Raw genomic sequence first — 22429 nt, 5'->3', positions numbered from 1 at the left:
TAGATTTTGAACGCTAGAGAAGATTATGATCGTACGAATATTACAACAAGGCAGTGATAGTGACTAGGAGTACCTTGTAGAAAATAGACGGGAATGCTCTGTACAAAATCAACATTACTAAAGTAAAATTTAATATAATAAGCTATTTATTTATCAGAAATCACATTCTTATTTGCCTTAATTACAAATTTACAGGTGTAACAAATTATTCTCTCGTTTATATAACTTAGAAAGAATGTTGTAAATATTCAGATTGTCAATGTTAATACAGATAATGCAATATAATATTTGTTTTATTTAGTCTTATGACAAATCAATTATTAAAACAATTACATATATTTCATAACGTGTAGTCATTGAGTTTTATACAAAGTAAGTTACGAACGTTTTCGCCCATTCAGGCATCTTCAGGTACTGTGTACAATATCTCATTATTAATCTGTATGATAATTACAATGATAGTCGATAAGATGGACTGTTTAAAATTGATCATGATATATATAAAATGTACAAACATATGCATAATTAAAATGTAATCATGTTACAGGGTCATAAAATTGTGAAAATTGTGAACACGTAGTGTTTTACATTTTAAACTTCATAATACTCAGTGTAGTTCTTGTTTTGTAGATTCCATTAAAATGATGAATTGTATGTTACTCAATGACTACATGTTATTAAATATATGTCATTGTTTTAATAATTGATTTGTCATAAGACTGAATAAAACAAATATTATATTGTATTATCTTGTTTATATCCTTTTCTTGTTTACTGTTTTTATTTATACCCAACTAAGTATACAAGTATACCTTTAATACTGTACAATCCTTTCTCGGTAATACATTTAAAAAATATTACAAAATAACTAAGGAGGAGACTAGTGAAGTGCGTTTGTGTGGAGTGGCATTTTACGGGGCAGAATCTTGTACATTACGAGAAGTGAAGAGATACGAATAGAAGCATTGGACATGTGGATATGGAGAAGAATGGAGCGTTTGAGATGCATAGACAGAATAAGAAATGAACCTCTGTTGAAAAGAGTGGATGAAAAAAGAATGATGTTGAAACTGATCAGAAAGAGACAAAGTAATTGGTTGGGTCATTAGCTGAGAAGAAATTGCCTACTGAAAGATGCACTGGAAGGAATGGTAAACGGGAGAAGAATTATGGGCAGAAGAAGATATCAAATGATAGATTTTAAGATATATGTATCATATGCGGAGATAAAGAGGAAGGCAGAAAGTAGGAAAGATTGGAGAATGCTAGGTTTGCAGTAAAACATTTTCCCTTGTTCAGAAAACTGTGAATGAATAAAATTAAGATATTATATAAAAAGTAAGGCTAATATTAATACGTAATGTATCTGTTTAAAATTTTTTTATTTGATTTAAATACACAAATCACAATTTTACATCATATACATACTGAAAATAATGTACTAATTCCTTTACCGTTTTGGTATGTACAGTATGTTATAAAGTTTGTAAGAAAAAAATTGTGTAAATTCATCTTATAAATGCAACTTTAGTGCCGAATTTTTTATTATCAGATGTTTGTTATAAACATTTGCAATTCGCTTGTATTTCGACATAGTTTTATTGAATACTTCCTTCAAGTGTCCATTTTCAGGAAACCAAGAAAATGTAATACTATGTTGCTTTGAAAATTTACCCGACTTCGGTAGGATGTGAATCATTGTCAATTTAGTGTTGATTACATAGATCAATAAAATGAAATCCAAATGTAAGATTGTTATAAGAAATTCTGCATCTATCAAGCGGTCGAATACATGCATCACAAAATTCTTGCTGTCTACGACACACAATGCAGCTTGACCACTTGTATTAATTCAGATTTTAAGCTGGGTTGAATTAGATACAATGGTATGATTTGTAGAAGATTGCAGTCAACTTATCTATGAATTTTGAATTCTGGTAATTCTAATACAATGCAACAAAGATTTAATCCAGACAGGAATAAATATCGTAAGTAACGAAATATGGGGAAAAATTTCCTTCGTAACAATCGATCTACTTATAACAAATCTGTAACCGAAATTTTTCTGATAATTTTCGCTTTTCCAAAAATAATTGGTATTAACATGCATAATTAATCATCCTGACACCGAAAATCGCATTTTTTTTTTAATTTTTTGTCTGTCTATCTGTCTGTCTGGATGTTTGTTATCTTTTCTCGCGATAATGGCTGAACGGAATTTTTATGAAAATTGGAATGCAAATTAAGTTCGTTCTGACTTATATTTTAGGCTATATGGCATTGAAAATACTGTATTTAAAGGGGGCTATAAGGGGGCCTGAATTAAAACGAAATATCTTGCCTATTACCGATTTTTCTTGACAAAATAATGTTACATATCAAAATTCTTTAAAAATTATTTCCAACTAGTTTTATTCTATGCAGAATTTTGATGGGACTGATATTTAAGGAGCTGCAAAAGTTTAAAATAACAATACGTTTTAACACCGCCACCTCAGATAATGGTTACAATGAAATGAAAACAAATGACTCCGTCTATTTAAAGCGCCCTTGCACACAACAAACGGAGAAAGTTATTCATTTAACACTACTTTAGACGGATGTTTATAAATATTAATATATAGAGAATGTGTTTGTATGAAGTAATCTCAGAAGCTAATTAACCGATTTGGATAATTCCTTCACTTTTTGAAATTGTAGCCTCTCTAGTTGTAATGCTAGATATGAGGACAGAGGTAAAATTAAAATAGATTTTCACGAACAAGAAACTTGATATTCTGTCGAAGTATTGTATAACTTGATTATTTAAACTTTATTTGGTCCACATAAATACTCTAATCTTATACACTTTAGTTTCTTTTTGTCCACAGAACATAAAAATATTTTTAAGAGTTTTGTCGTAAGGATGAGTATTTTACTGGACCAAAAAAACATACATATAGAGTGAAAATAAGCATTTTATCATTGAATTCACTGGAGTTGAGTTATTTTAATAATTGTCACTAAATGACGTTCCTGCACTCATAAATACCCATATTCGTTTCATGTGTTTCTCAAAATAATATTTATACAGGATACCTCATTTTTTTATTTGCATAGACAATGATATACAACCGAGCGAGTTGGCTCAGACGGTAGCATTTGAAACACGCATTCGGGAGGTCCCGGGTTCAAACTCTGTGGCCGACCAATCTAACTGGGGTTTTTTTATGATTTCCTTTAGTCATAAAGGAAAATGCCGGATTGGAAATATACATGCCATGATTCATCACCGCCTGAATCACCAATACCAAAAACATTAATCAAAGTCTATAATCAGTTACATGAACACAAGCATCTACAACACACAATAGAAACAGGAACTGAACAAGAGTAAAAACGGCCTACTTGTATATCCACACATTACTGCTGTGGACAATTTTCAGCAGGACTCCAAAATGTGCATGACGACGAGCGCAGTGGGAGACCAACCATCATCACAGACGACCTTGTGGAGTAACGCAACATCTACTTCCTCATGACGTTAGGTTCATAGACCTGGCACAGCTGAAGATAAATTTCAATCGGCGCTATGCCCTGTGTATTAAAAAATTTTTATCACTGATCGCACTTAACACGCGGCGAGAGCTAGAATAGGAGCGTCCATCTTCAACCAATGCAACGAAACTACTGAGAGAACTCGGGAAGTTCCGCTAGCGCATGCGCCATGCCAGGACATTACTCTATCACGCACACGCAGTCGCTTCGCGCAACATATGGTTTGCTAGCTGTGGGACGAGTGAGAAAGTTACTTTGTGGACTCTCCTCGTATTATGTGTAGTAAATTGAAGGTACTTCTAATTAGTTCAGTAATTCTAACAGCTTTTTTTCACGTCATTTCTTCGTATCTCACCAGATGTCTGTCATTATAAGTCATTAGGCATTCATCAGTCAACAGTGTACTGTGTCATGCGGAAAAGATTGAAATTATATCTCTATAAAATTCAATTCTTGCATGCAATAAAACAAAAGGATAGTTGCTTAGGGTTGAATTCGCTGCTACCATACTACAAAGAATTATTGATTCTAGAGAATATCCTCTTCTCCGATGCTCATGTGGATATTTTACAGAAGTTTTTATTTCCTCAAATAGAGCAAATGGAAATGGGAATGCAAATCATCTTTCAACAAGATCGAGCACCGTCTCAATTTTCAAACCATGTATGAGAAGAGATAAATCTTTGATTTCCAGACCGGTGGATTGGCAGAAATTGTCCCGTTCCATTGCCTGCTACAAGCCCGGATCTTACTCTATTTGACTCCTATCTTTGGGGCTATTCAAGAATAAGGTGTACAGTAAAAGAATTGAGAATTTTGATAACCTAAACCGAAGAATCAGACAAGTAATCATAACTAGGCCTATTACGCCAGATGTTCTTGTCAGTGTGTGGGTTAAATTGAATTTCGCATAGACGTCTGTCGTACTGGTAAGGGTAAACTTATTGAAATTTACAAACATTATTTGGAAACTATTTGAGGTACTGCTCTAATTACAAGCACCTTCAATCTATACAAACGCACAGTCAACTCGTAAAACCCCACCATTCATTCTTTGAAACCATGTGTTTGCTCTTCCTCTTGACACAGCTTTTGTTTCATTCCTGTTATTTCTGTAAACCAACGCAAAGACATACAGATTCCTTTTACGAGAATATTTCATGTTCCTATTCCATACCTTTCCTCCAGAATATTATTTGCCCTGCTGTTGTTATTTATATTCAACTATATAATCCAAACAGGATATTACTCCATGTTAAGAAAGGATATTTCCATGAATTTTTATGCGTTGTCTTAAGTTGATATCTTTGACGGATACTTTCAACCCATCGTATTAGATTTCCTTGGAGTAATAGATATTCTGAATCCATTTTTTGGTTTCAGTACAATTTCAAGTACCATAACTAAGTCTTCCATTTTGTCAATGGAACGTATTTCATAATATCGCAGTATGCTCGACAACACCATTTTCAATTCCAGCATGGCGAACTTCTGACCGATGCAGTTTCTGGCACCAGCGCTGAATGGGACATATGCATACGGATGCCTGTTGACAATTTTTTCCGGTAGAAAGTTGTCAGGATTGAATTCTTTTGGATTGGGGAATGTATCAGGATCGTAATGTAAGAAGAACATTGGAATAACCACGCTAATCCCAGCTGGAATCTTGTAGGGTCCTGTAACACAAAAATCAATTAAAAGTTATTACTCTTAAAATTACTGTAAAAGAAAATAATTGTCTCTTGTAGGGTTGCATGGACGAAATTTTGAAAATATTTCAATAATTTTACGAATTCACAAGGGACCAGGAAAGTTATGAATTACTGGTATATTTCAAGTGGCTTAACTGTTGTGCTACGTTTTTCGTATATTAAATTAATTAAAATTGGCCCCTTGATTCTAGGAGTTACAATAGGGAAGTACTCTAAGGCAATAAGAATTCGATCTTCAAAATTCTCAAGAACGTTCCCGAATTTAGCATTCCACATGGGGAAAAGTTCTTTTGAACACTCAGTCATTCTATATTGATACGAACTTGCCTGTTTCCTAGATACGTAACCACAGCAACGTGACACTATTCAAAGAATGACACAGCTGTGTGCTTTGCGTTGTTGTAACTGTACGTCAACAGTACTGGCAACATAAAACTTTAACTTAACATAAAACCTTACTTTTGAGCGCTACTGAACTTTTGAAATTTTAATTTTACAAAAAAATTTCAGACGAAAAAATATATAAAATCGTGTTAAGTATGCCATAAATGTAAACAAAACACTATAACTCACCAAACTTTATCACAGAGACTTAAAATTACAACTATTCATAGTCAAACAATGTCCCAAGTTACCAACAAAATATGTAGTTTATTGTAGATATTACAGAGAACAGATCAGTCATGTAACTATGAGTGAGACAATGGACTGTTTCTATGATAGACGGGGATATTGTTTGGCTGTGAATGGTTCTCATTTTGAGCATCTGTTGTCAAATTTGGTTAGTGATAGTGTTTTGTTTACTTTTATGGCCTACTCGACATGATTTTACATATTTATTTATCTGAAGTTTGAAATCCAAGAAACGAATTTAATAAATAGTTAAAAACATGGAAAGGGTGAATAGGTAAAATTTCTAAACATCCATACGTAAAATTTAATGGTGATCGGAATATGTAAATTTTAATATAGGATGCCATTAAAAAATTAAGTTTACTGTCACATTCTGTATACCTGAATAAATAACTTTTTTTTCGAACACTGGTATCACATTGTAGGGTTTATCTCCAACAGTTTTTGTACAAACTTTTTTTTTTTGTGAAATTAATATTTAAGAACTTATTAGCAATATTCCATACTTATTGTTAATCCTGTATAATCTGTAAAATATAATTTTGAAATGCAATTAAATAATACTTAATTCAAAACAAAGCGTCATGTGTGTAATATAAGTACGTAATATTCAAATAAACATATAATAATGTATTTCACAATAAAATGTTATAATAGTCGTATTATGACCTATAACGTTCACTTGTTTTATAGCAAAGAGGCCAAGGTCAACAAATTTAATATTCCAGAAAATGATTTCTTTAAAATTTATTTTAAGATATATACAGGAAGTTTCTTAGTTATAGGTATAAACTGAATGGGTAGTAGAGGACAACGAAACAATGCAAAACAGTCTTAATAAACATACGTCCGGAAACCAGACGTTTCCGAAAGCTATGGGACTTTATTACTACTTGTCAATAGGTCTATAGGTACTCTAGAGCAACATAACATCTTACATGCATTGGAGGAACAGAGCGTTATAATATGTGCTCAATATAACCACGATTCATGAAAAGGCAGGCAATCGACATTCGTATGCGTTCGAATATTCCTGGCGTGTCTCTAATTCGTTGACAACTATTTACAGTGCAATAATTAGTTAACATTATCAATAGGGCTGGAATACACAAAATATTTCAAATATCCCCAAACAAATCCAAAGAATTGAAGTCGGGGGACTTGGGAGACCATGCAACTTATACACGCAAAGAAGAAAACTTAATTCAGTACTACCTAAAACTAAGCAAGAGATTCATGAAGCTCTACAAATAGTCAACACAGAAAGCAGTAACGGTGAAGATTGTTTTAACAGTAGTAAGAAAATTTAAACCATCAGCATTGATCGACATAAAGGCATATGCTGCTAATCCTAACCCTAGAACAGAGTACACAATATTGACATTACTAATTTGATTACGCTGAAGTGTAAAGGGAATTTGCTTAGTATTGATGTGAAAGAGTGGAGGTAGCTGATGAGGGGAGATAGTTGCGCACTTTGACACAAGGTTGACGAGTTTTTTTTTTTGTTGCGGAGGTTGGTTTAAATTTGTCTTGCGGAGCTGGATATTGCCCATGGTTAGCGTGTCTGGCTACGAAACCAGGCGGCCCGGGTTCGATTCCCGGTCGGGGCAAGTTATCTGGTTAAGGTTTTTTCTGTCCTGGGCTTTCCCTTTACCCAATATGAGCAAATGCTGGGTAACTTTCGGTGCTGGACCCCGGATTCATTTCACCGGCATTATTACCTTCATCTCATTCAGTGAGATGTTGATAAAGCGTCGTAAAATAACCTACCAAATTAAAAAAAAATAATAATAATGTACGGCACATACTTATGTGACAACAAACTCTTGTAGTAAGTTAGAAGGCGATTTGAAACATAATTTCCTGGTTTGCATATCCTACATAGAGAAACCGTGGGAAGACTTGTGAACAAATTCAGGGATACGGGGTCGATTCGCGATAGAAAGCGAAGAGGAACACGATCCCTTGATTTAACAGTATGCAAATTTTATCTATGGGGAACTTGAAAAATATTGGATAAAGCGTCAGAACGTAGAGCTGAAAACCCGGTTTGAATCCCGGTGCTGAAGAGACTTAGTTTCCGCTCTACCCATTCTTCACCAAATGGTAATGCAGAATTTCTGCACGGAAATGTCATTATGTACTTCGGTACATCATAGTAATTTGAAAAATAAAGTGTATGCAACAGACCCTATACATTGGAAGAACTAAAAGAAAACATCAGGCGAGAAATTTGACTCAATTTCGGACATTGAATTCTCGAGTGTGAATGAAAATTTCCTGAGAAGATGCCAGAAATGTATTGTGGCGCCGTGTCAGAAGATTCTGGTTGCCTCGAGAATGTGCGCGCGCATCCAGCGAGAAGGAAGGCGCGGGGAAACGAAACTCGAGCTTCAGTAGGCGCTGTAGCGCTTCACGGAGTAAGGGAAAAGAAAACTACGGGACGGCGCGGAGCGGAGAGAGCAGGGAAAGCCTCTAGAAGCGTTATCCTCTCGACGTTTCCGTAAGTCACGCGAATGGAAGATTCCAGAACGTGTTATTTAATAAATAAAAGCGCAAGTAAGTCTTCGGAAGTTAGTTAGTCTTCAGTTAGCGTCCAAGTCTTGTCTTGGGCGGGTGCAACGTATCCGGACGTCTTGAGTTTGACGTGCAGTGAACTTCAGTGGGTCCGTAACTGTGGCAGTGACCAGGCAAGTGCAGCGGATCTGGAAGACCTGAGTTCGATGTGCAGTGAACTTGAACATAGAGCTAGAACTAGCCAAGGCGAACGAACTGTGAACTGAGAACTGACAGTTTTGTTCGGCACATAGCGCTTGTGAACTTTAGTTGAAATTAGGAGTACATTGTTGTTCTACTCAATAAAACCCGTGTATTGTCATTGTCGCTGTGTGGGGTGCAATAACGAGTACTGTGTTGAGTGAAATACTCATTGTTATAGGGTGAATCATTAAGAATAAAAGTCGCATTGTTGACGAGTGTGTGGTGAAAAGTAGAATAAGAAGTTACAGTATGAATAGAGAAGGACAACATTTCCAACATCTCTTATAATAAGGTATGTGCTTATTATCATTGTAATTGTAGCTGTAACTATAAGGACGTGAAGTGGTAAAGGGGATATTATAACTGTTTCGGAGGGAGTCCGAGATGCTGTGACAGGAGTGCTAGCCGCCGTGTGCTGGCCGAAGTGTGGAAGAAAAGCACTGTATAATGACTGATTTTCCGTTTAGTGCACTAATAGTGAATTAAATGTATTCTGTTTCAGAATATAGATTCCACAGTATACAAATACGTTATAAACATATTGCTATGTAGTAGTAATAATTATGCACGATTTTTAGAATAGAAATCCAGTTTTTTAATCATACTGCATATTATCTTCTCTGAATAATGGTTGTATAAATACTTATCGTAATATTATAAAATACCTCAATTCTTTCGAAAGTGTGAAACGTGTGAGAATGTATGTGCTAACTTTAAAATTGAGATTTATTGATAACATTTTGATGGCATCTATTTTACTATTAGAATAATTCCCACTCTTTATATACCTTTTAATGAAGTAATAAGTGCAGATAATACAGATACCTGAAGCTATTTAATTTGTATATAAAATATATGTAACTGTGTGGCAAAGGGACACTCTAAGCAAATATTTTGAAATAAATCACACAAAACTTATTGGAAGATATGATATAATAATAATAATAATAATAATAATAATAATAATAATAATAATAATAATAATAATAATAAATTATTATTATTATTATTATTAAAACAAACAGTGTACTTCTATGCATGAAATGTGAAACAAATATCACCAAAAATATTTACAGTTGTTAAGAAAAATTATATGTTAAAATCCCCTAGCATCATGTCCGTTTGCCCCTACCCACGAGGGAAAATGGACAGCCTATATTTTTAATCACTGTTGCCACTTAGACAATTGTAACATACAAAATATGGGACATTGCCAATTTCTGTGCACCTCACATGGTACCACATATTACATTCAAGATATTTAACCCAGTTTTCACCTTCTTTATAAGCCTTTCAGCATGAATTGCAGGTATTATTTTTATCATACAACAATTGCCTGGGCCGCTGTTCTCTTTTGCCCTTTCCCTCCTTTCTGGCAGCGACTGCAACCTTTTTCTCTTTGCAGCCTTGAGATTCTCTATCATTTTCCTGCTAGTTAACACACTTGCTTCCCCTGTCTTCCTTGTCTTCGCAGTCTGCGAAATATTGGGATTCGGACTCAGGCTGGTAAAACTTCACTTTGGCGTTGAGTATGACGTCTTCTGTTGTGGTTCCGTGTGTTCTTCAGGTTCCGGTTGTTCCTCCTGGTCTTCTGCCTTCAAATTTTGTGTTGGAGCCTCATCATGTGTTCAAACTGGTATTGATGGTTCATGTGTCCCATCCTGCTCTTGCTCTGGATCAGCATTTTGATCAGGCCTATGCACGGATTCAGGAGAAAACACATGTTCAGTGAGTCGGTTGGGGTTGAACGGGAATATGCCCGTGCTTCTGAATCCACCTACAGTATTCCCCACAGTAGCGGTTCGATTCCAAGCTTGGGCGAATATGCCACCAAATGCCACTTTGTTTATGCCTTTCCCTGAGTTTCTTCTTGCATAAAGCCTGCATGCATTATTGTAAAATGTTTTAAGAGGAGCAAAAAATGCCACATCTAGTGGCTGTAGCTTATGAGTGCTCTGGGGCGGCAAACATAACAAAATGACGTCATGGTTTTTGGCTTTTTCCAGGGTTGGAGGATCAGAACAGTGTGAACCATGCCCATCAACTATTAGAATGACGGGTCCATGTGGCTTTGCTGTTATTAAATGGTCGAGAAACTGTCTAAATTGTTCCCATCTAAATAGCCTTCCTCGGAGAGTACAATTTTTGTGCCAGAATGCATGCTAATTTCAAAATTGTCATTGTACCTCTGGCCCTTCATCACAATAAACGGGGGAAGATACTTGTCACTAGTTGAGACGCAAGCCATAACACTGATGGTATTTCCTCTTGGTTTGGCTCTCCACATCTTTCTTCCCACATTGAGAGATGACTTTTTTCGGTTTGTGCACAAGTTGCAGACCTGTCTCGTCGCATTTGAAAATTGCTTGAGGTTTATCCCACAAGCTGTGCTCATCCAGCAGACTGGAGAGACGATTGTAGAATTTGTCCACTTTTTCTTTACTGATCCCTCTTGCTCGAGCGAAGGACAAGCCTTCAGCTACACGAACACGTAAATGTTTGTGCCGATTTAGAAATCCTCGAATCCAGTCTTCACCAGCCATCTGAGTTTCATTATTAAATGGATGTTTGAGACCATTTGTGAATGCAAATCGATAAACAATTTCGCGAAGTTCTCGTTTTGTTGGTCCATTACCTATGTTGTCCAGATTTATTAATTATTTCACTAAAGCCTCCTCTACGTCTTTCGAAAAGGTCGTGTGTTGACCGAATTTAGGCATTTCGACGATGGTCATCACACTTCTCCGAAGAGAATTTCTTAGGACACCAAACGTTCTTGCAGCAGTTTCAAGTGGCATTCCATCCTGTTTAAAAGGCTTTACGGCCAATGACATGCTCTCTTCAGATCACGAACAAAGGTCTGTAGTTCTTTCACGGTTACGAACCATATCTGGAACGAAAATAAATGTAATTTGTTTAAAAGAAATAGAATATTCAGTATTATATTTTTTAAAAAAATTGACTTAACCATTTTAAAATAATCTAAATTTAAAAAATTATACTTTCTTGTTATTTGTGTCAATAAAATAGATTTAAGACATGTGAATAATATTTACAGAGTGGGCTACTGTGAGAAGAAAGCACAAATAAAGGAAATTTACAAAAATTTAGATGAAATTCTCAGCTTTTAAATTTCGACCAGATGTGAAATTCATAAATGCATGTTATGAAAAACATAACTAATTATATTTTAAGAATGTTAAGTTTAATTCTTCCTTCATGGATTAAAAATGAAAATTGTTTTGAAATATAACATTAGTAAGATAATATAACAACTGTCCGTCTGCCCCCATGAAGGCCTGTCCGTTTGCCCCCAGTGATGGCTAAGTAATTCAAATTCTCCCTAGCAGATGGCAGGAGCTTATGCGTAACAGAAACAGTGTTGCCAATTCAGCGGTTTTCCCGCCAGATCTAGCGTTTTTCAGTGTTAGTTTAGCGGATAAAATTTACGAAATTTGTATTGCTGATATAGGGATTTAGCGGGTATTTTTAGCACTCACAGCGGCAAAATAATCTAATTCTACATTGACAATATAGCAATTTAGCGGTTTCTGAACGGTCTCATAGAGGATTTTTAAGAATCGAGTTGGCAACACTTAACAGGAAGTCTAGCAGACGAGAAAGGGAACACAGAAGAATCTGTTAACATGTGTTGCGTCTTTCTTCGAGGCATAGTTTTCCTTGTAATCCTTGGAAACTAAACACTTTTTTTTACTGTTTAAGTAAATGAAGGTGAAGTTGTTCTTACCTGCTCAGATTTTTCTGCTGGATTTTAACTTTCCTTGTAGATTTCAATGGATCCAATTCACAACACTTCAACACACGCCTAACGAACACAACAAGTTATAGTAAGTTGTGATGCCAACATCGGAGACAGAAATAGGCTAAAATTCCTTACGACCTGTCCATTTGCCCCCCTATCCGTCTGCTTCATAGTTACCCATACCTAGTTCAAAATCGTTGGGAGCCAGTCTCGCAATCAGTGGTACACTTGGGTACAACCTTAGGGTTTCTTTGATGACCATTTGCAAATACTTCATATCCTGTAAATCCTTGATAGTAGGAGAGCGGTCGGAATCGTGGAAAATGTCTTTAAGTTCCTGGTATACTCTATTCTGCAAAACATGAGATACACCAGATTTTAGAAAATTATCACAGATACAGTTATCTTGGTTATCTTGTGAGTGTGACATTTAAAAAAAGGGGACGTTTAATTAAGTTTTACTTTTCATTTTTACAAATATGACTGGAGATTGATTGTGAAACTGAAGAGAGGAGAGGAACAGAGGTGTGATGAAGATAAAAGTATGAAAAGACTGAATTGAAAGGATGAAGATGAGAAAGGGTAATATCATGATAAATTAATAATGCGCTAAAGGAACAGAAACAAATATTATAATAAAGCAGAGAGTTAGGGAGAAGAAGTAGTAAATAAAAGATCTAAGTAATGAAAGAAAATTAACAAAATATCTTTTCCTGATGGAAACAGACCTACTTAAAGGCAGAAAAGGAAAGAAATTAATGGTAATTATGCGAGGGGGAATATGGAATGACACAATAAAATGTAAAAAGACGAAAGGAAAGAAGAAATAAAATTTAGAGAATGTATGGGAAACATTGACGTGAGAATAGAAGATATAGGCAGAATTAGAACGACAGTTTGAAGGAAGATGTCAAGAAATGAAATAAGAGAAAGAAAGAATTTAATTCAAAGGAAGTAAGATAAAAGTCTTTGTGGCAGAATAGCAAGGAAGAAGAAGTTCGAATAGAAAGAAACAGCAGAATCTGAATAAACGAACAAACAAACCGGCGAACGATCTAGTAAATGAAGTAATTTATTAGTGACTGAATAAGTTAATGGCTGAAAAAGTTAACGACTGAAGAATTTAATGACTGAACAAATTCATGACTGAATAAGTTAATGACTGAAGAATTTAATGACTGAACAAGTTAATGACTGAAGGATTTAATGACTGAAGAAGTTAATGACTGAAGAAGTTAATGACTGAACATTTTTATGACTGAACAAGTTAGAGACTGAACATTTTATGATTGAACAAGTTAATGTGACTGAACGTTTTTATGGCAACATTTTTATGACTGAATAAGCAAAGAAAATTAAAAAAGTAAATAGATAAATGTTAATAATAAATTAATAATGTGTAGAAATGCTTTTTGAACGCAGAGTAGTCCTAAGCTGCCCGCATGCTCCTTCTTGATGCGGTATCAATATCAACAACAAAATGTTTCTCTGCCAAGTAACCTCTTCAGCTCTCTATAGTACCATAAATACCTTTTTACAAACATTTTATACTGAGTATGTTGTTGAAATTACTGGCATTTAAGACAAATCGCGGAAACATAATGCTGATGGAATCTTTATGTCTAATTTTGGAAGAAAAAAAATTATTTTTATAGAGAGGTAGAAAATATATAGGCCTAGCTTATATTGTTAAATTTAATGCAATACTGTTTAAGCAATTATAATGTAAAATTTTGTCTAGAAAAATATATTTCAAAAAGAGATTGTGTAGGTACACTGAAAAATAAATCTTGATTCTCTCGCTTGCAGATATTGAATTAAAATATACAGACTTTCGCATAACATTTTGTGCTATACAAATTTAATTTATTTTTATTTGTTGAAACTCAAGATTGCCTTTAGTACTGAAGAGTTCGAACTCTACATGTGTGTCTTCGATTTCAGGAAGAATTTCTATGGTGTGGTAAATATTTATTATAGAATTTGGAGTAGATTTGGGCAATAATGAGTTGATATTTCAGAATGGAAGGGATCTATAAGCATTGTATTGATAAATTTTAGCTAACATTACTAGATTTGGTAATATTTTAATTAATACATGAGGTGTAAAAGTGAAAAAGTGTCATTTAATGAGATCTGTTATTATCTTATAACTTACGAAATATATTATGAAATTATTTCTGTTCGGACATTGAGAGCACGAAGATTTGTACTGCGAAAGAAAAATATTGTTCACACAGCTGTAATTTTAATCTTACCTGTATATCTGGATGTAGGCCCAAGAGAAAGAGGGAAAAATTTATCGCAGCTGTTACAGTGTCGTGACCCTGTGAACAAGGACATAGACCTATATTCTGCATTTTAAAATAAATTCAGAGCAGTTGTTGTAATGATCAATTTGTGCTGAACATAGTCCAACGGTACTGATCGCAAATTATCCAAATGTAATTAGTGGAATTCACTAAAGATACTAGAACCAAATGTAGTAAACATCTTAAGAAAATGCTGGGTAAATCTAGAAGAGATAGAGCGAGAAATAAGGGTATAAAAATAATAATGATAGAAAATATTGGAATATTGGCGACTGATGAAGAGAAGATTATTTCAATGGAAACGATATGTATCTCACATACCATTGGACACAGTTTAATTCTTAATAATCTCCCAACTGAAGGTAAGGGAGCCCTGGGAGATCGAAAAAGAAATTAAAGGACTACTGATCTTTTGATATAACAGGTTTTGATCGTAATATGAAGAGAAAAATAACTACATCTTTATACAATTAAAGGGTTCAGAACCATAGTGGGCCAAGCGCCATGTACTAAAACGGTACAAAACAAGTGTTAAAATGAAGTTATTACCATAATTCAATGGAAACCTATAGCAAGTAATATAAAGTATATACATTAAAACTAAATGATATGTCAATCTTCATTAAACTATGATATTCATTTAACTTTAACCCTTGCTTTCTCCGTTTTTTAATAAATGGCACTTGGCCCACTGTGGCTCTGAACCCTTTAATTACGCGATCATTCGAGAAATTCGCAAATAAAATTTTCAGGACTTAAAATGTCATATAGCAATTGCTTTCAAAATTATTCTAACCGTATTAGAAAAATATATCAAGAAATATATACCTGCAGAATAAATTATAGTTTCAAATGAGCACTCTATGGAACAAAATTCGGTCATAAAATGGACGAAATCTGATGTGTTATGGAATGAGACCAAAAGAGAGTAATATTTTTCAGTAACAATATCACTTGAGTCAGAATTTCTTCTTCGCCACAAATAATTTCAGAGGGAGACCGTATTGCGAAGGAAATGGATATATATTTTGTAAAACATTTCATTCTGTACACATTATCAAAGATCATTATTTTAACTGGACTTATACAGAATAAAATATATTAAAATTAATGGGAATAATAATTATTTATCATTGTTAATACCGAATTTCGTATAAATTAAACTAACATTAAAATAATTGTAATTGCAATTGTAATTATTATAATATAAATAATCCTTTTTAATAAATTAGATTTGTTATTAAAAAATTAATTTATAAATTATAAATTATCTTATGTTAAAAAGTTGAATTAATGACAAAATTATAAAAATATAGTATATTGTTATATTAAATTTTAATCTAACGCAAAAATTTCTTAAAATAAAATGCTTTAAAAATTATATTATATGGGGAGTTCTGTGAGGGGTTAATTACATAAATAAACATGTTATTCTTAATGTTATATGAGATAACTTATTTCCTGCACTAACAAAGAAGAATACATAAGTAAAATGGAAAAATGGATGTTCTTAACTTTTATTTGGGATCATAGTAAGTTATATTTAATTTTCATAAACCATATTGTTTATTAAGGAAGTAATATTACGAAGAGTAACGTAAAAAAGAACAAGAAACAAAATGAGTATAAGAGAATCTGTACGTCCTCTTACTATCATACATTCCAATTTTCCTTATAAAAATATGTTCTATTGCGTCTTTTAATAACCGAGTTGATTAATTCCTTGAAAAATTAAAGTGAGAAACGCCTCTTTGATATTGCCTACAAGCATTGTAATAATATTCTTGGTCTAAACGATTGATACATGTAGCTAATTAGTTTCTCTCTAGTTAAAATCAGGATGTACACAATATAGACGAAACAGAAGTTGTATTGAATTCAGAAGCTGGTACTCATATAATCTTCTCAACATTTACTCACCTCAAACATAAAGGTGTCAACTTCTTCTTGTATGTCCTTGTCTGTTAAATTTTCACCATTCTCCGCTGCTTCCAGCAGCATGTCCAAGAATGCTACACGCCTCTTTGTTCCTGAAAAGCAGAAGTTTTTGTACTTGTAGTGGTACAATTTAAAACCTTACCAATTTGATTTTGTTCCTGAAAAGCAGAAGTTTTTGTACTTAATAGTGGTACAATTTAAAACCTTACCAATTTGATTTTGTATAGATTTGGAATAAAATGCAGGAAAATCGTGCATTCGCTTCCAAATACTTTTGTGACTCTCGAAAAATCGGATTAAATTCTGTGTTAACCCTCAACAATAGACGTGCGCATTGTGAACCATGAACGCATACGTGCGGTCTCTGATACCGCTACTGTATTAGTATTGCTGTCGGGACAAGAATAAAGAAATGGATGTGAGATAACTTGGGTTGTGTTCTTTTACATCCCTTCGCTTGATTTAAAAAGCAGTGATGTAATATACTGCAACATTTTATATATAAAATCATAAATACTCATTGTCGTGACAGCTACTGCTTGGAAATGCATGATGAGTACACACACAGACGCGTTTATCAGAACTCAGTATGTATTAATGTTGAGTTTTGAATGAAATTAGTGGAGTAATATAATTTAACGATTAAATGAAATAAAACATGAAATAATATATGTTTAAAGCAAAAAATAAAAATATTCAAAACCCTATCTACTTTATATACAGTAAACTTTCAATAGACAATCACTGTCGATCATTTTAAAGGACGAAATCTTGTTCACTTGCACAGTCATCCTCACTATCCTCATCCTCCGTCTACTCAAGCACTGTCTCGTCAAAATTTTCATCACTAACACTATCTTTTTGCGAAGGGCCTTGTGTAGAATCCATTACAAGAACAGAGAAAAAGAGTTCAGTTACAGAGACGTACGGCCTACGAACCGCCATCAGTATACTACTTGCAATATCTCCAGATTACACGAAATAATTGAATACCACTAAGTGCGCCACCACAAGCGTTCACATTCGTGAAGTGGCTGGAGCGGTCTCAGAGACCGCACCTCTGTGTTTTATGGTTAATGTAAAAGGTTTTAAATGCCAGCCGTCTACATAGAAACAATTTATTGCACCATTTTCATCATATTCTGCTATATAATAAAAGTTTCAAGTCCAATCTATAAGATTTATTTTTTTTTGCCAGCAGTATACTACTTGCAATATCTCCAGATTTGTCTGAAAGGAAAACTAACACCTAATTATGCAAAAATCGAAATCCAAAGCAAAACTTTGTCAGCTAAGAAAACGAAAACTTTTGCTGAAACAACATGAATCAAAAATGAAATTAAGCAAAATAGATAAATCTTATAGATTGAACTTGAAACTTTTATTATATTGAACTACATTTATCAGAAAACAAAATGAATTGTAAAATATTCTGCTATGTTTAATGTTGCTGCTTTCGTAAAATCTCTGTTGACTTGGAATGTTTCGCTGCCTACAGATAGTGAGAGGTAATTATGATGTATGAAACAGAAAAATGTGGACACAAATGAAATATGAAGACTTCACAAATGTAAAGAAATTACACATTTAACAGTGTAGCAAAAACATCTCCTAGCTGGATCGCTTTCGAAGGTCCACTCACTTAGTGTCACATTGGTCCATTGTTCAGTCTATATTCGATAGTTCTTCCAGTTCGACAGGTGACCTTGGTGGCATTAGTGTAGGGATACAGAACTGGGGAAGAGAGGAGTGGAATTTATACTGATTGGTTACATTGCATTTCTTCGTTTAAAAAACCTACTGGCTCATAAAGAGTAGCCATAAATGATATCTGATGTGTGTCTTGCTAAAATGATGCTTAATGCGATTGGGGGTAGATGGTGTAATGTGATATGATGTATGATAATATGAGATGATGGAATTATAGACATTCAATTGCCTGAGAGGATGTAGTATTCATCAAAATTTAAATTATGTTCTGTTTAACGACGCTCGCAACTGCCGAGGTTATATCAGTGTCACCGGTGTACCGGAGTTTTGCTGCTCAGGAGTTCTTTTACATGTCAGTAAACCTACTGTCATAAACCTGTCGCATTTATGTAGAGGACTACTTAAATGCCATCGACATGGCCGGAAACGAACCCGCAACCTCGGGCATAAAAGACCAGCAATCTACCGACTGCGCCATCCAGATCGACAATATTAATCAACATTAAAATAAATGACTAACAACTATGAACCCTAAGATTTATTTTCGTACGATACAAGGGCTTTGAAATTGGTATTGTAATTGGCAACGGCCAGCGTAACGCCACTCTTGCTCCCAGAAAACGACATAATGACACACTACTAATTACATTACAGTAACTAACCAACGTCAACATTCGATCATCTTTTAAAATATAAAGCAACAGTTTCAACGTATACAACACACCGACACAGAACTAGTCTCAAACTATATTTTCAGCCACAGTATAATTAAACATCATGTGGTGATTGAGATGTCATTTGTTTAGTGTAATAAGAGTCATAACTCATAACAACTTATCTTATCTCTGGTCAATTCTAAGAAGAGCGGTGCTCCATTCACCAATACCTCCCCGCACCGCACCTAAATAAAATACACCTCGCAGAGACATTCTCGTCAGCTCCCCACAGTAGTAAACATGAAAATAATATCTGGGATTGTATCAGGTAGACACAGGCCTTGGTGTATGCAGCTGCTATCACTGATGTAGGTCTACAAATACACTATATACCAAAAAGTAATTGGGCACTGTTTTTCCCCTTTAGAACCTTGTGGTACCACCTCTTGTTGCTATAACAGCAGTCACCCTGTCAGACATGCTCTCCACTAGTTTGTGTAGGATATCCACTGGAATGAGTCGCCATTCCTCTTGCAACATGGCACTCAGTTGGACAATGCAAGTTGGCCGCATCTCCCGAGACCTCAATGGGAATGAGATCAGGACTCTGTGCAGGCCAGTTCCAACCGGTGAACATTATTGTCTGCATACCACCGCATAGTAGCCGCCGAAACATGGGGCCAACTTCCATTGTCCAACTGAGTGCCATGTTGCAAGAGGAATGGCGACGCATTCCAGTGGATATCCTACACAAACTAGTGGAGAGCATGTCTGACAGGGTGACTGCTGTTATAGCAACAAGAGGTGGTACCACGAGGTTCTAAAGTGGCAAAAACAGTGCTCAATCACTTTTTAGTGGATAGTGTACTACAGGAGCAGTCTTCAGTGCTTGTCAACATATCCGAAACCAACTAGGAGTGCTTTAAATAGTGCGTGAGTGGCAGAACATGCGTTGTAATGAATGGAAATCACACCGCACATATCCTATGAAGTTGATAAACAAGTAGGCCTACTCATATAACGAAAGTTGTTTATTTTAGGATCTAGACACCTTATACGGAGAGTCACAGGCGCTATTTTAATGTTTCCTATATTGAAGAGACAAATCACTTCACGTTTGTTTACTCTTTTTAGTGCAGTGCAATAAGAAACTAGTAAAGACCCGAGCTCATATTGCAAAATGTTTTAGTGTATATGCTGTTCTTACAATATCAATTTCGAAGCTCTTGTTTCGTACAAGAATTCATTTTTGGATCCAGCTTATTCTCTGTTTGTTTCTTTCCATCGTTCTTTTCTTCCTTTCTTTTTTCTTTGTTGCGATATAGTTACATGAAAGAAAATTACTCGGGAGAAAAGCTTAAGAGCCCTTCCAAAAAAGTATTCACGACTCTTCTGTTATACTGGACACATTTAATCAGCAAGCTTTAAGACGGATATAGCTTGAGTTGTATTGAATAGTCTTTTAACCCAGTTTAGTCTATACAGAGTGTTTCCGGGCTAGTGTTACAAACTTTCAGGGATGATGGGGAAGGGCACATGTATCAATTTGAGATAAGGAACCCTGGTCCGGAAATGACTGAGTCGAAAGTTATAAGCAAAAATAGTTGTGTGGAAATGGAATTATAATTTGGCATCACGTGCCCTCCTTCCCTTAACCTTTGGAACAGTCGTGGAAAGATGGTATAGGTCGGATATCTCCTACGTGGGTACTTAAACGGATACAATCTATGATCTTGTTTACTGTTCCCATTGGCTCATCCGTATTCGAAAATCATGTCTGCATATTCCGCTCTCGTGTACTTCTCCATTTCACTAGGACTGATCGACTGGACACTGCAACTTGTACACATACACTGCTGTCTACAGACGTGCATATCAGGACCGACCATGTCCGTTACACATTACGCTATCTGCATTGCTTTAGTGTAGTTTCCTGTCCCCTCCCCTCAGAGAGCGCACTGAATGGAATACTGTAAGTAGACAACGTAAACAAATTCAGATGAATACAGTATGTGTAAGATGTACAGATAAATACACATAAATAAGGTGTACAGAGGAATAAAATCATTTCATTTCCACACAACGATTTTTGCTTGTAACTTTCGACTCGGTCATTTCCGGAGCAGGGTTCTTTATCTCAAATTGATACATGTGCCTTTCCCCATCATCCCTGAAAGTTCGTAACACTAGCCCGGAAACACCCTGCATTTTGCCGGAAACTTGCAAATTTCTCAACACGAGAAATAAAAACATCACGTTCCTCATTGTGGAAAGTAGTAAAAGCTATTGGATTCCAGTACTGTAGAAACGAGGACAATAAGAGATAATAAATTTCGTGGCTAACGAGAAAGACAGGCTACGGCGCGACGTCACATTCTTAGTCATAACATGGCCCACATTGAACAAGTTTATTTGTAAATGCAACTTTAACATGAGTTTAATGTAGAAATTTGTTTGTTTTTTAGAACTTTGAACATGTATTTATATTAGGCGATTATCAAGAGGACCATGACTAGACCATGATAATCACGTGACACCAATTCGTGTCGAAGCTTGTCTTTCTTGTTAGCCATGATTAATTGAATGTGACGACATTGTTGCCCGTCGCGACCAATTTTTAAACACAAAAAAGGAAAAATTTGGGAATTAATGACACCTATAATATTTTAGATGAAATTCTTTTTATCTTCCTTTAATTTTTGTCAACTTAGTTCTTAAACGCCCCGTATAGTAGCCCCTACTTGAAGTGGAGGTACTTAGGTTTGAAATTTCAGCGGGAAGCTTCCCTCTGTATGAAAAGCAGAGTATTATCGTAATCAATGAATTGGTGATAATGGATCTGACCGTTGTTGGAAAGCTATTATACCCAAATTGTAATGTTAAACTACTTTAAATTAATTTTCTAATTAGGCCTATATTAATGCTAGTTAACGGGATATATGAATAAATGATTCAATTACCGTAATATATATCGTCATCTGTACAGATCTTCTGTGAACAGTTCACCCGCTGCTCTTTACGCTCTTTTATTACCTGGAAGGAATAAATGCTTTAATATTATGCGACTAAAAATACTTTATTTAAGATAATGATTTGGTAAAAGGAGGATGCGGCTCCTAAATTGGATAAGTTATTTTCTTTGCATGGTGCAAATTTTTTATTTGAAACTTACCAAATTATATATGTAGGCCTACTAATCTATATACATATCACATACATCTTGTTATAACCAATTCCCAACATTTCTGAACTATCTAGTTGTCTACTTGTCCGTTATCTTAAATATAGTACATTATATCTTACCAAATTTTATATTTACAAATTTTTTGAGGCCTATAAATGAAACAGTGACCTCGAGAATTAGTGATGGCTACACTCGAGATTTACATACAGGCTGGACCGTAG

General features: G+C 34.8%; 1 protein-coding gene across 5 annotated transcripts in view; it reads right to left on the bottom strand.

The window, feature by feature from the left end:
* Positions 1–1365: 1365 nt before the first annotated feature.
* Positions 1366–22429, bottom strand: part of LOC138698303 (cytochrome P450 4C1-like) — a 103175-nt gene continuing 82111 nt past the window's right edge. For 4 of the 5 annotated variants that reach the window (XM_069824118.1, XM_069824120.1, XM_069824119.1 and 1 more), the window contains 5 exons: positions 21985–22057; positions 16641–16750; positions 14667–14735; positions 12592–12760; positions 1366–5213 (listed from right to left, as the gene is read on the bottom strand). In XM_069824118.1, coding sequence (XP_069680219.1) covers positions 4858–5213; positions 12592–12760; positions 14667–14735; positions 16641–16750; positions 21985–22057 — 777 coding nt within the window. In that variant the 3' untranslated portion in view covers positions 1366–4857. The remainder of the gene's footprint in view (positions 5214–12591; positions 12761–14666; positions 14736–16640; positions 16751–21984; positions 22058–22429) is intronic. The other variant, XM_069824123.1, reaches the window with a different exon arrangement.

This window comes from Periplaneta americana, chromosome 4 (genome assembly GCF_040183065.1).
Source record: "Periplaneta americana isolate PAMFEO1 chromosome 4, P.americana_PAMFEO1_priV1, whole genome shotgun sequence".
NCBI lineage: Eukaryota > Metazoa > Arthropoda > Insecta > Blattodea > Blattidae > Periplaneta > Periplaneta americana.
This window is presented reverse-complemented; position numbering and strand designations above follow the sequence as displayed.